At 39.6% G+C, this 12,653-nt stretch overlaps 3 protein-coding genes across 3 annotated transcripts in view; all 3 read right to left on the bottom strand.

Annotated features, from left to right (window-relative positions):
- LOC309701482 (uncharacterized protein) overlaps nt 1-12,653 on the bottom strand; it is a 2,150,955-nt gene that overhangs the window by 1,127,855 nt on the left and 1,010,447 nt on the right. The window lies entirely within an intron of this gene.
- Nucleotides 1-12,653, bottom strand: part of LOC309701490 (NLR family CARD domain-containing protein 3-like) — a 346,993-nt gene that overhangs the window by 248,041 nt on the left and 86,299 nt on the right. The window lies entirely within an intron of this gene.
- Nucleotides 4,285-12,653, bottom strand: part of LOC309700219 (NLR family CARD domain-containing protein 3-like) — a gene marked incomplete at both ends in the record, with an annotated part of 38,536 nt that continues 30,167 nt past the window's right edge. Inside the window, one exon of the mRNA XM_082523666.1 lies at nt 4,285-4,353. Within this exon, the coding sequence (XP_082379792.1) occupies nt 4,285-4,353 (69 nt within the window). The remainder of the gene's footprint in view (nt 4,354-12,653) is intronic.

Below are 12,653 nucleotides of genomic sequence, written 5' to 3'. Positions count from 1 at the left end.
TGCCTTTCTGGGGGGATTATATTTCACTAAAAAACGATCTAATATACATGTCCACATAATTATGCATTATTATAATTATAATATATTAAAAACACGCTGTATTTTAAAGAACATACATTAAGATGCAGATTATATTAGATTTATATTTTAAATAAGACAAAATTTGGATTTTACAGCAGTAAAATGATTGTATCTCTATACATGTAATAAGCTTTGCCCTGCACAGAGTGGATAGTGAAACAAATGGAATCATCATAAATACATTATTTCATATTTATTACTTCCCCCTCCTCATTGCTTTATTATTGTAGCTCTAGTAATAAATAATAATGTAAGGATTCTGGATCAGCACCATGATGCCCATAGTATATACAGTATTCTGAAGAAGGTCTAAAATGTCAGTGTGTTGCACCAAAATATTTAAGTAATTATCAGTTTTAGTTCTTAGAGTGTACCTCAAAGCACACTGTGTTCTGTTGATCTTATGTGCTGCACAATAATGTTTAATATTTAGTATTTACTGTTATATTACTATATATCATTGTGATGTTGTTTATTGTATTGCTCTCGTTTTCTTCTGCTTGTTTTCTTTTTTCTTTCTCAACAGGTGATCCAGGTGATTGATGTATGTGTGTGTGTGTGTATATATATATATATATATATATATATATATTTTTTGTCTGCTTATTTAGTTGGTTTTTGTTTTTTTGCCCTTTATCCCTGTCCCAGGACACAGCTGGGAGTGATTGACAAGATGAGACAGAGGAAACGCAAACTAAACACACTGACATGAGACACGGACCTTCACCACAAAGCAGTAAATACATAGACTGAGGCTACGTCCACACGTACACGGGTATTTTTGAGAACGGAGATTTTCCGTTTTTGTTTTCAAAAATAATCCCGTCCACACGTAAAGGCAGAAATGAAGGAAAACACTGCTAGGAACATGCCAAAGCAACAGGTGGAGATATATTCCTAACCGTGCAGAAATGCTGGCCAATCAGAAGTCTAGAAGCCTCGGTGGGAAAAAGTAAACAAAGCTGGGGCATAGAAGGAGAACCAAGTCGTATGTGTGGAGGGACAGTAACTGTGTGTATATGTAATCATTTAAACACTGCAGAAAGTACAATTAACACTAATAGTATAATAATAGTACCTGAATTGTACGGAGCCCCTCTGATGACATGGTCCAAAAATAAATAAATTGTGGCCACAAAATACCCTCGAAATACTATTTTCGAGAGCACGAAATGGGTATAACGTGGCAACGAATTACGCATTTGTGGCAACATCATATTGATACAATTCCTGGACAGCTGCGTAGAGACACAAGCATGAGAGTAGGCTAAACCTATACACCGTGGACAGAGACGGTATGAGTGAGTTTTATTTTAGGCTGGGAATGAGCTACAATGCATTTTGAAAAGCCTGCAATGCAAGGAACCATTATTACGGAGAGACATTTAAACAGGATACTGAGAGCCCAGTTGCTTTACAGGGCCTGGACGCCGGGATAGATTTTATTGTCAACCAACTGCAAGGGCCTGGGAAGGATCACGGTTATTGGTCAAGTGTTTCGTGCCCACAAATTAGCATTTCGTGCGCACGAAGTAGTATTTTGTGGCCACAATTGATTTATTTTTTGGACCATGTCATCAGAGGGGCTCCGAAGAATTGGGATACAGCCTCTGAGATAGAAAGTGTGCGACCGTGAACTCGACTCTCTTTATGACACATACACACACAGACACACACACAGACACTTGTTTTCAGATTTTAGTGAGGACACCAAAAAGCCTCAAAAATATCCTCAAACTCGTGAGGACGGCCATTTTGTGGGACTCTATTAGCCCACATAGTAGCATACCAACTCTTTGTCCTCACAAACATGTCTAAACAGGTACACACACACACACAGACACACACACAAACAGGTTTGTCAGGTTCCTCGGCTCGTTCTCTGCGTTCAGTCCATTGAAGGTGATTATTGAGCCAATCACAGCTACAGAGCTCACTGTGACTCTTCTTCTCTCTACAGTCACACAAACAAACACACTCAGAGACTCTGACAGCAAAACTACAACAATGTGGTGTTAACACTCACCCTGCCTCAGCTCCACTGTCCTCCTGCTGCTCTGACGGAGGCTCAGCTGTTTCTCTTCCTGTTCCCACCTGCTCGGGTGGCTCCTCCCCTCTGCAGTTACAGGAAATCAGGTGTGTGTGTCTCTTGTTGAGACTGGTTCTTCCTGCTCTCTATCATCACATTGGGTGTTTCCAAATTCAGGGAGAGGATGCTTCGAATGCCACATTTGTAGGAAATTGTATCACATGGACGCGACGAAGGCTGTTCAAATTTGAAGTCTTCCAAATGCGTCCTTCATTTCCCTGAATTTGAAGGATGGGTCAGGTGTGTCCTTTGTGGCCCAACATATCCCAGGATTCATTGCGGGCCATACAGGAGATATTTTTCTGATAATGATAGTGATCGAAGTGGGAGTTAATGCAGGAGACGAACACTTTCAAATGTAAGTATATGAAAATCTGGTGGTGCAAAAGTTTTTATAGCGGGTGTGTTGTTAGGCTCTGGGCATCTGCATAGACATGTTCTTTTTTTGAGAATGTGAGGACAAACTTGAAAGAGAGACACTGTGAGAGTGGACACATCCACACTGCTGCTGCATCTGTGCTCACCACGATGGCCTCCTTCAGAGAGATGGAGGACTCACTCTGTCTTCTGGCTGATGTAAGTGTTCAGCTTTGAACAGCTGTCGTTCCAGCTGCTTTTAACTTTGTAGTTTCACATTTGTACAGACTTTATATTTTTTATAGACGTGTCATAAACCAGTCCTTAAATCATTTTCATTATCACAGATACAGTCTACACTCTGCATCATGAGCTGGTCAATATCGCAAAAGTTGTAATTCGTTTCATGTTTCATGTAAACTGCTCTGAGGTCACAGTGACACCAGCAGATGTAGTTACAGCCTCTCTGTCCCCACCATCCCGGCCCACGTAGACCGCAAAGGCCGGGTCCTCCGAAGGATGCAGCCGACGAATTGGAACACAGCTCATGTCTGACAGCAGTTTGAAGAGGAAATGGATTCTGTTCTGTTCTTCACTCATCACCTACCTGACAGCTGACACCTCACACCTGTTTCTCAGCTGCAGGTCAGACAGAAGGACACACAGAGGATGGAGGGAAGGAGGATGGATCTGCTAGTCTGAAAGTTGGTATGTCAGTTTCTGGTCAAGTTTTTGTTCAACAGGAAACATAAACAGAAGCAGGATTCATACCAGCCTCCACTTGAACAGCAGCCTGCTTAAACTGTCTGCGTGTCTCTAGCTGATCTCTGTCTCCTGCTGATGTCACAACGTCTCCGTTTTATTTGAACACTGGAGGTGAAGATGGCAGATTGTTGGCTAAAATGGATGTCTGTGGCATCCTGCATTTAATGTTCAGCATCTTTGTGAAAAACCCTTTAAAAGTTGTTTAACATGTCCAAAAATCCAAAACTGTTACAGATTACAAAGATGTTGTTTCTATGAGCTCAGGCTGTACTTGCTAGTTCACATTTCGGTAGTAATGTTGATGATGAGGATCATTATTTGTCATTGCTTTAGTTTTTATTCCACTGTTTCAAGGACATGCACTTAGTAGGGACAGCGGACTGGACAGGTCTTCAGTCTGTCTCGCTCTAAGACAGCTGGGTTAGGCTCCAGCGCCCCCGCGACCCTGAAAAGGATCAGCAGAAGTGGATGGATGGAGGGTCAGTTTGTCAACATTAGAAAAACAAACATACTACCTGCCTTAAATGTGAAATGGACGGGCTTTATGTTTGCTCGTTGTTTGCTAAAGAGACTTTTCTGCAGCATTTCTCTCCCGACTTCTTTGTAGCACCTTTCACTGTCACACATTTGATCTTTACAGCAGGGCTGTGCCATATCATATACCATACTATAGAATTTTGACATAGTAGCTATATAATGTTACTCCTACTTTATAGATCTCCATCACCCGATCCTCCGAAAACCTCTTGGAGTTGGCAGCACTCGACTGAGCCATTTTGTGCAGAAGAAGATTAAAATGATGCTTTAAACTCCAGATGTTATCTGAGCTCAGATCCTAAAGCCAGACCTCTGCATCTTCATTCTTGTGGAAAAGCAGAGCAGATGTTGTTTTCAGGAGGATGCTGCTATAATGGCTTTAGTTCCTTGCAGGTAATTATGACGACAGCGGAAGCAGCAGGAACAACAAACAGCCCAAACTAACAGACAAAATATTAATGAAAGTCCAACCCAATCTCCTCCATCCCCGTATCCTCCACTATTTGCATCTTCATCTGTGAAACCTGCAGAGCAGAAACAGTGTGTGGACAAAGTTAGCCGGTATGCAGACATGTTTGCTTTTGTTACAGGAGTTTGAAACACATCTGCAGCTCATTCAGAGGCTTTGGGGCCGTACACACTTCATTTTAAATCAGTACAGCCGATCTCACAGCTGCTGGATGTTTCTTTGAATCATAAGAACATTAAGACAAACAAGATGATCATGAAAATCATATTAATGATTGATTTGGCCTACGTTTGATGCTGAACTGCAGTAGCTCCTGACATTGTGCTTTTATTTCGTCTGGATTAGTTTGCAGCACTGCTGCACAGTTTACATTAAAGTGCACTTTTGCAGAGCAGACGACCCCCTGCACGACTGATGGGGTGAACCAAGGCCCTGCATCAGACAAAGAAGCATTATTTCAACTGTGAGTCATGCAAAGCAGCTCTAGTAGAGTCCTGTAAATGAACAGACTGGATCCCTGTAACGTACCACCTCAGTGACCAGTGGAAACATTCAAATGTTCAGGTAGTCATCCTAACTGACTTGGGGTTTCTGCCAGTGTGTTACAAGTGAAGCAGCTCGCCTGGTCTACACACTGGGACTCGTTTCTTTAAATCACCATTAATACAGTTTCAGCTGCTGACACATTCACTAGTGGGTAGTAATTAAAGCATGCTGCACCACTCATGAGTGCTATCATTCAGCACTCTCATTCATTTGTCTTAAAGCTGGTAATTAAACTCCCTGATGCCTCACTCTGTCTCACTCTTTTCTGTGTGTGAGAGAAAGAAGATGCAGCTGTGTTTCTAACAGCTGCTCTGGAGGAAGCCCTGCAACTCTAGAATCTCACCTGAGTCTGTGACTGTGAGCTTGATGGAGTGCCTGAACTCCTTGATGACTCTCTCACCACAGATGCTGTGGTTGGTTGGTTCACTCACTATGTATTAACAGACCTCTCTGCATTGAATCATATCTGTTATTAATCTCTGTCTCGCTTCCACAGCATGTCTTCATCCTGTCTTCCTTCTCTCACCCCAACCGGTCAGCAGATGGCCCCGCCCCTCCCTGAGCCTGGTTCTGCTGGAGGTTTACGTTGAAACCAAGCACACCATTGTTTTTCTTGTGACATTACCAATAAGTTTGATGTGTCACATGGCCCTCTTCCTATTGAAAAAACAAAAGTTGTATCCAAGATGGCCGACTTCTAAATGGCCACCATGGTCACCACCCATCTTGAGGAGTTTGCCCCTCACATATACTAATGTGCCACAAACAGGACTTTAATATCACCAACCATTCCCATGTTATTACGGTGTATCCATATAAATGGCCCACCCTGTACTTACATTATAACCAATCCGCTCCTTTATCCCCACTTAAAATATTTTTACTGAACTATTGTAATATTTGCTGCCATTGCTGCTGTCCTCTTGGCCAACTTACTCTTACAAAAGACATGTTTAATGTTAATGAGATTTTTTTTAAACTAAATAAATAAAGGTTATATAAAAGTCGCTGCCAAAAACTGATCGCAGCTTCTACCTTGTTACACGAATGTTGTTTGTGGCTCAAGATGACTTTATGTCATCCATGAGGGAAGCATTTGACATATGTTTCACATATTATAGCCCAACAAGTTACTTATAGCAGTTTAAATACGAGCAATCACTTTTTGGCAAATACCAGAAATCAGTTTTTGGCAGACAATCACTTTTTGGCACAACACCGGTGTCTGGCAGGTTTTATATTTTAGAAAGTTTAAAGCTCAGCTTAATAGAAGTAGTGTGGTCGTGAGTTTTGCATAAACAAATTTGTGCAAACCTCAATGAAGTGAAGCAACATTATAAAGAAGAGTGAGCCTAAATGACTCCCCAATGATGTGAGAGACTGATAGTCATACAGAAAACAATGACTTTGAGCTGTTGCTGCTAAACGTGCTTCTACAAGCAACTGAATCTTGGAGTGCACTTTGGTTTGTCTGCTCATAAATTGGTGGTTCATGATGATAAATGAACTTCTGAACTGGTTTAACATCAGTGCAGTGGCTGGTCCATTCCTTGATGTATATGTCAACGTTCAAAATGAGCCATTTAAATCAGCTGTGTTGGATCAAGGACACATCTAAACCCTGCAGGACAGCGGCCCCGAGGCCTGGAGTTCCCACCCTCAGTGCAGTGGAAATAGTCTCGTGCCAGTCTTGGTGCTGCCTTTGAGTCTATATTGCCGAACACTGTGCGCACACATTTCTTTCCTTCCTAAACAAACACACATTTGTAAAGGAAAATTTAAATTGAACTCACAGTTGGCGGTTAATCGTTATATAGTTTAGATGTACACCGAGAGACGCATTTAGTGGGACTTTTACACCGCCACAGATTTTCTTCTTCTTTTTTGTTACATTATTGACATATACTAGATATTTTAACCTAAGCAGCAACAATCATGTCTCTGGTACAGGCACTTTCCACCATGCAGGTTAAGCTAAAATGTGACTTGAAACAAATTCTGGGTTTCCGTTCCATAAAGGTTCATTTCATCTGGTAAGTTAGCCCCTGAGGTAACAGTCTATGTGAACAGAACATACTCACTGACTCACACTCAACTTGACTGATAGTGATTTCCTGAATTAGGCAAAGCGCACAGAGGAAATTCATTTGCATATGTTTGTTTTCACAATCACTGAAATCCAAGTTAGACATGTTTCCCTTTGTTGTTGTTGTTCTTGACACGAGTGCTTCAGTTATTTTCTCATCAGTATGTTAGGACAGAAAGGATTCTGTTGTGGATTTATGATCATCTCACGTGTGTCCATCTTTCAAACTCTTAGATTGTGTAGACATTAATGCAGCTGTCAGACTGTAGGCCAGTTTCTTTGCACTGTAAGCATTGATTGGATGCTACTGTAGCAATCAGTGCTTACACAAAACGTCCCTGCGTAAACCCTCAGACACACAACAAACAGATCAATAGTATCTGAAATTCAGAGTACGGATCTTTTTACACATTTCTCACAGAAAATCACCTAAATCGCTTTCGTGTGAGATGCACATCATGTTTGCCTCATAAAGACTTGCCCTGTATGTATTCATTTCTTTTGACTTTCACGTGGAATTGTCACCTAATATAACAGGTCCATCAGTAAATGGTGTCTATCTTCAGTTTCTGTCTCCTAGACTTTGTCCCTGTCAGGTTACAGCTGAATAGATAGTCATATCATGCAGAGACTGCATCGTACTATAATGCTCGTATGATCGCGTTTGTCATAAGTGGACTGGTCTTGTTGAAACTTTGCATAAACCTTGCCCAGTAAACTGTGAGTGCTAACATTTCTATGGCATATGCAAATACTTTAGACAAATCCCACAGTTGTCTATATTTGTATATTTGACAGTTTAATGAAGCATTTAGAAATCAAAGGTCAGATTAAAATGCTGGATCACAATAGAATGTGATATCACACAATACAATATTTTTAATATCACACACAGCATGAAAGCTTGCTAGTGTATATTATAAAAATATTACAGTATGTTGGTATAACTTTATCCCCTCCTAGTTTTTAAGATACAAATTTTGGCCCACACTGATTTGTGATCATATTCCTCTGTCCACTAAATGAAGATGGAGGCTCTGCTCTTTATTTCTGTGTTTCTCTGGAGAATCCTGGTAACATGATGGCTTTCTGTCTCTAAACACACACGAGCTTAACTCCGAACACACGGGGGAGGGGCCTAACTAATAACCAAGATGACTACAGGCTTGGAGGTGCTAAAAGTCAGATATACCAGGAGCAGTTTGGGCTTTAGAACAAATTTTGTGTAATTATAACAATATGTAAATTAGGACCTGGTTACATATGATGCTGCTGATTTTTTAAATCTAATTTTTACGTTGCATTAATTTCTTTTTGTCAGACAGGGAATCAAACAAGTTCTGTTTTCTCGAATGAATCCCACTGTTATTTGTTTGTCCTACCAACAGGGATGTTTACATGGTATTCATGACTGCTGCACCTGATGACTTTCACAGCTTGAGGACTGCAAACATTTCCCAACAAGACATGAGTGGTGGGGTGATCGTTGGTATTCCTGATCAGGTGAGGATCTGTTCCCATCAAACCACCAAAACCAGTTGTTCAGGATGTTTACAGGATGAAGAATCCCCAGTTATTCTTTGTGGTTGGAATGTGCCTACATATGGCTGTGTGGGATTCTGGCTTACTTTAGGGTCAGAGCAGTTGGTATGTGGAGCAAATACTGACACAGTCAGAGTGGGCAAACCAGCAATAGGCTTGTTGTCATACCTGGAAGTCTGAAAGCTCCCGATGCTGGATGGTCTTTCTAGTTTTTAATGACAGGTCGTCTAACAAAGCTTCCATGAGGTGCTATAATGGAGACTGTCCTTTTCAAGGAGTTTCTCATGTCTTATCCTACTTTTTTCTTTTTTTTAATTAACAGGAGTGAGAATTTGAAATCCTCTATATTGACATGATTACATTTCTTCTATTAAATGAGAAGTACATTTTGAACACAGTATAGTGAACACAATATCCAAGAAGCTAAATCTGGTGAAATGGTTTCTTTAGCTGTCAGCTTGAAAGGCTGATTGGGGTATTTTTGTCACCTTGCATGCGGGTGGCATGGACACCCGACTTTTGTGTGCATTTATCAAAAAGCTTGGATGATTTTGAAGATCAGTGGCATTCAACTCATGATCAGCGTTCAAGTTTTCTTAAAATCTTGTAACATGATAACTAGAAAGAAGACAGCTAGGATTTTCAAACTGATCCATAGATGGATCTACTATGAAGCTGAGGGACAGCACTGCTTAAAAGATCCTTTTTAAATGACTCCAGCTGTCTGATTTAATGAGACCACGTGTGCTCAAGTTTCCTGCTCTGACTCGGCCTCAGAATGTCTAGAGGCAGAAATCAAGCACACTCAAAGGAAATAAGCGTATCAGTGGGCATGTGCTCAGCACGCAGAGTGGGAGTGACTAAAGGTGCCACTGCAGAGCATCGCAGTTGTTTCGTGTGATTAAGTTATGTGTTTATGAACCTGTGAGTGTTAGTCCTTTTGGCAGGATGACTCGCATGAAGCTGTTATAATTGTTTGTGCATGTTAAAGTTATGCCTCAGTTCTTTGATACCATGTTGGTAGGATTATTTGGCACTAAGTTAATAGCAGTGGCTGTAATCTCCCGCAGTCATTACATCCAGCGGTATTACAAATAAAGGACTTTTCTATTGTTTAGTTTAACTGTGGCTAGCTTGCCATGTCCGTGCCTTATGATTGGCAATTTGTATGACGTGCTATTTAGGCAATATATGAGCTATAGTGACCCCTTGTGGATATTGTGAGATATTGCTGTGTTGAGTACATTATGTTTTCAATTGTTTTTCTAGTTATTTGTGACTCTACTAATGATAAAATTGCCTGTTTCTGTTTCCAGAAAACCATTGCTCATAGTCCCACATACTATACAATGATAAGTTCAAGTATGGCTGTACCTAATTTGGATTAAGCCTGGCAAGCACTTTGATGTAAACATTTCTTCTGTGGGACTTAAAGACAGTTAACCCGACTCCTGGACTGCTGCAGTCTTCCTGACAGAAAGCTTAGGCCAGGCTTGTATGCCCAGTATATATATTCTATAACGTGTGTAACTACTTCGTTTAGTTGTTTTTGTTTGGATTTAGTTTAGTTGTTTTTCTTTTCAGTGTATTTCAGTGTCAGTAATTTGTGTAGTGCTCACTCACATTTTCAACTGGAAAAGACCTGCAATAGAAACGTATTTAGGAGCAAACAAGTGAATGAAAAGTTTGACATCATTAAGGCCAAACAGCACCTAGTTTTCAACAAAAACACATAACATAAGAGCAGCAGTGACGATGCAGCTGACACACATGAACCCATTTAAACTGGTCCCAGTGTTTTTAGCCTAACTTGAGTCTTGAACCATTGGGGCAAATGAAAAATTCCAGCAGTTCTTGAAAGCAGCAACTCTGTGCTTTTTTGTGATGTTAGGGACATTATGGTAACTCGAGGCAGAACACCATCCAAATCTTGGTAAATAACACATGAAAGAACAAAACAAACAAACATGGTAAAAAGAAGCCAAACGTGTGATAACATTGTTCCATCACGCTCACTCACTATTCTCTCAACCTTTGCCTTCACGGGGCTGCTGCAACAATGTACCTGGGATTACCGTAATGATGCAAATATTAATGAAAAGTGCAGAGTTGCTGCTCTCAGGAATCATTGGACTTCTTTTAATTGAGGAAATGGATCAGGAGTTACGGTAGTTACAGATGTTTAATACAACCCTAGAAAAGAGCTTTCTGTAGTGCTGTGCGATACGGAAAGATGTTTTATGTCTCCGATACAAGTAAATACAGGGCTGATATGATCTATACTTTTTAATGTGGATGATGCATCATCAAAATGCCAAATTGTTTACATTTTCATGACCTTTACGTTGTTTTTTAGGGGGCTTCATCCTAATGATTATTAATGAGTTAAAACCGAGGACAGAAATAATAAAAGGATTTAGTTTGTAGCCCATAGTTTAAAAACAGTAATCACACATTATCCCTTTCTTTAACAGCAACACAAAAGGGTAATTATATTCCATTAAATCTGAGCCATATTATATTCAGTATATTTATTTTAATTTCAGTAAATGTTTTTATTTAAATGACATGTTTCAGTGAGATAAATGTGTTATTTCAAGGTCGTTGCATCATTTTTACTTTTCGAGTTGGCTAAAATAAGAATTAGCCAGTTGCACTTTAAAGTAATATAACCAACATATCGCCACAGTTATCTACCTGGATATTCTTCAGAGCATGCTTTCTTGCATGTGACAACAAGAGACCTCTCGGTTGTCTGGTGGAGCATTTAGCGCCTCGCTACATGTTTCCAAATCGGCATTTCTTCTCAGTGAAAGCTGTCCTAGAGAAGTAAAGCAAGTTTGTAAGTTTCTCTCTCAATGTTTGTAACGCATTCCCACGTTAAGCTTAACAACCGATATATGGAGCGACTGCCGCGCCTCCTCTCCCCCTCCCTCTCCTGCTGCTACTTCAATCATGAAACTAATCAATGATCAGCTGATCGCAAGTTCCGTCTCTCTTGTTTGTTTCCCACTTTGCGCCAGAAAGAGGAAACCAGCAGATAAACCACAGCAGCACGTTTAAGCTTGATAAGCTGTTGTTAGAATTTATTTAATATTACTTTAATGCCTAATGCTATAAGTAGCTGACAGCTGGTAACTGTGCAGGGGCGGGTCTAGCACAGTTTTGCCAGGGGGCCAGCTGGGGCATTAACAGGGAAAAGGGGGCACAAAGAAATACTTTTCTTTCTTATTCTCGTTTAAAATGTCTCGCTTTTAATAAATAATTATCTGAATCTTACAACCAAAGTTTTTATCTAACGTAAAATGTATAGAAATCTGATATTGTATATAGTAACTATTAAGTCTAATATATACCCTAGTAAGTTATAGTACTTTTTCCTTTGGGAAGATACCATCTGTGCAGTCTGCAGTTCTGTTGAAGAAAGATGTTGAATCTATTTAATTGTTGTTGAAAAATAATTGATTTCTGTGCATTTTTTTTAAATACATGCATTAAATTAAAGTCGATTATGTCGATTAAGCATCACGAGGCAGAGGGTGGGCGATGGTTCCCTTTAGTTTTTTTTTTTTGCTGGGAGTTTGCAACCCTATTAGTTAGGTTGTTTAATATTTCTGCTAAGTACTCTTTAAAATACCAGAATAGGGAGGATGGAGCAGGTTTAAGTTTATTAGATTGATCAGTGTTGCTGAACTATGAAATATTTTGGGTGCAGTGTGTTTTTTGCATACAGGTATAACTAAATAACTTTAATGTTTTATTTTTTAAAACTTGAGTATGAACTTATACAAAATAAAGAAAGATATTAAAAAAACCTGTTTTATTGATTATAAAAATACGCTGTATCGGATTCATATCGATACTGGACACAAAAAAGTGGTATCGTGCGTTCTCTAGTCCATACAGGAGAGAACCAGAAACTAAAGAAACTAAATTGCGTGTTTACCTTTATGTTGACATCAGTGTCTGTTTTTTTTATTATTATTATTTCAGCATTTCAGCATCTCAAAATATTTTTTAGATAAAAGCAGTGTCAAAATATTTTTCTTAACAGATGAATCATTAAAGGATGGCAATTTCTAAAATGGTAACCAAAAGACCCGTGTGTTTTCTCTTTTGAATAATAATAATTATTGCTCATTAATAAGAAAACTATTTCTAATCCAATTCAATTTTCGAAC

The sequence above is a fragment of the Aulonocara stuartgranti genome (genome assembly GCF_965226115.1).
Source record: "Aulonocara stuartgranti genome assembly, chromosome: 23".
NCBI lineage: Eukaryota > Metazoa > Chordata > Actinopteri > Cichliformes > Cichlidae > Aulonocara > Aulonocara stuartgranti.
This window is presented reverse-complemented; position numbering and strand designations above follow the sequence as displayed.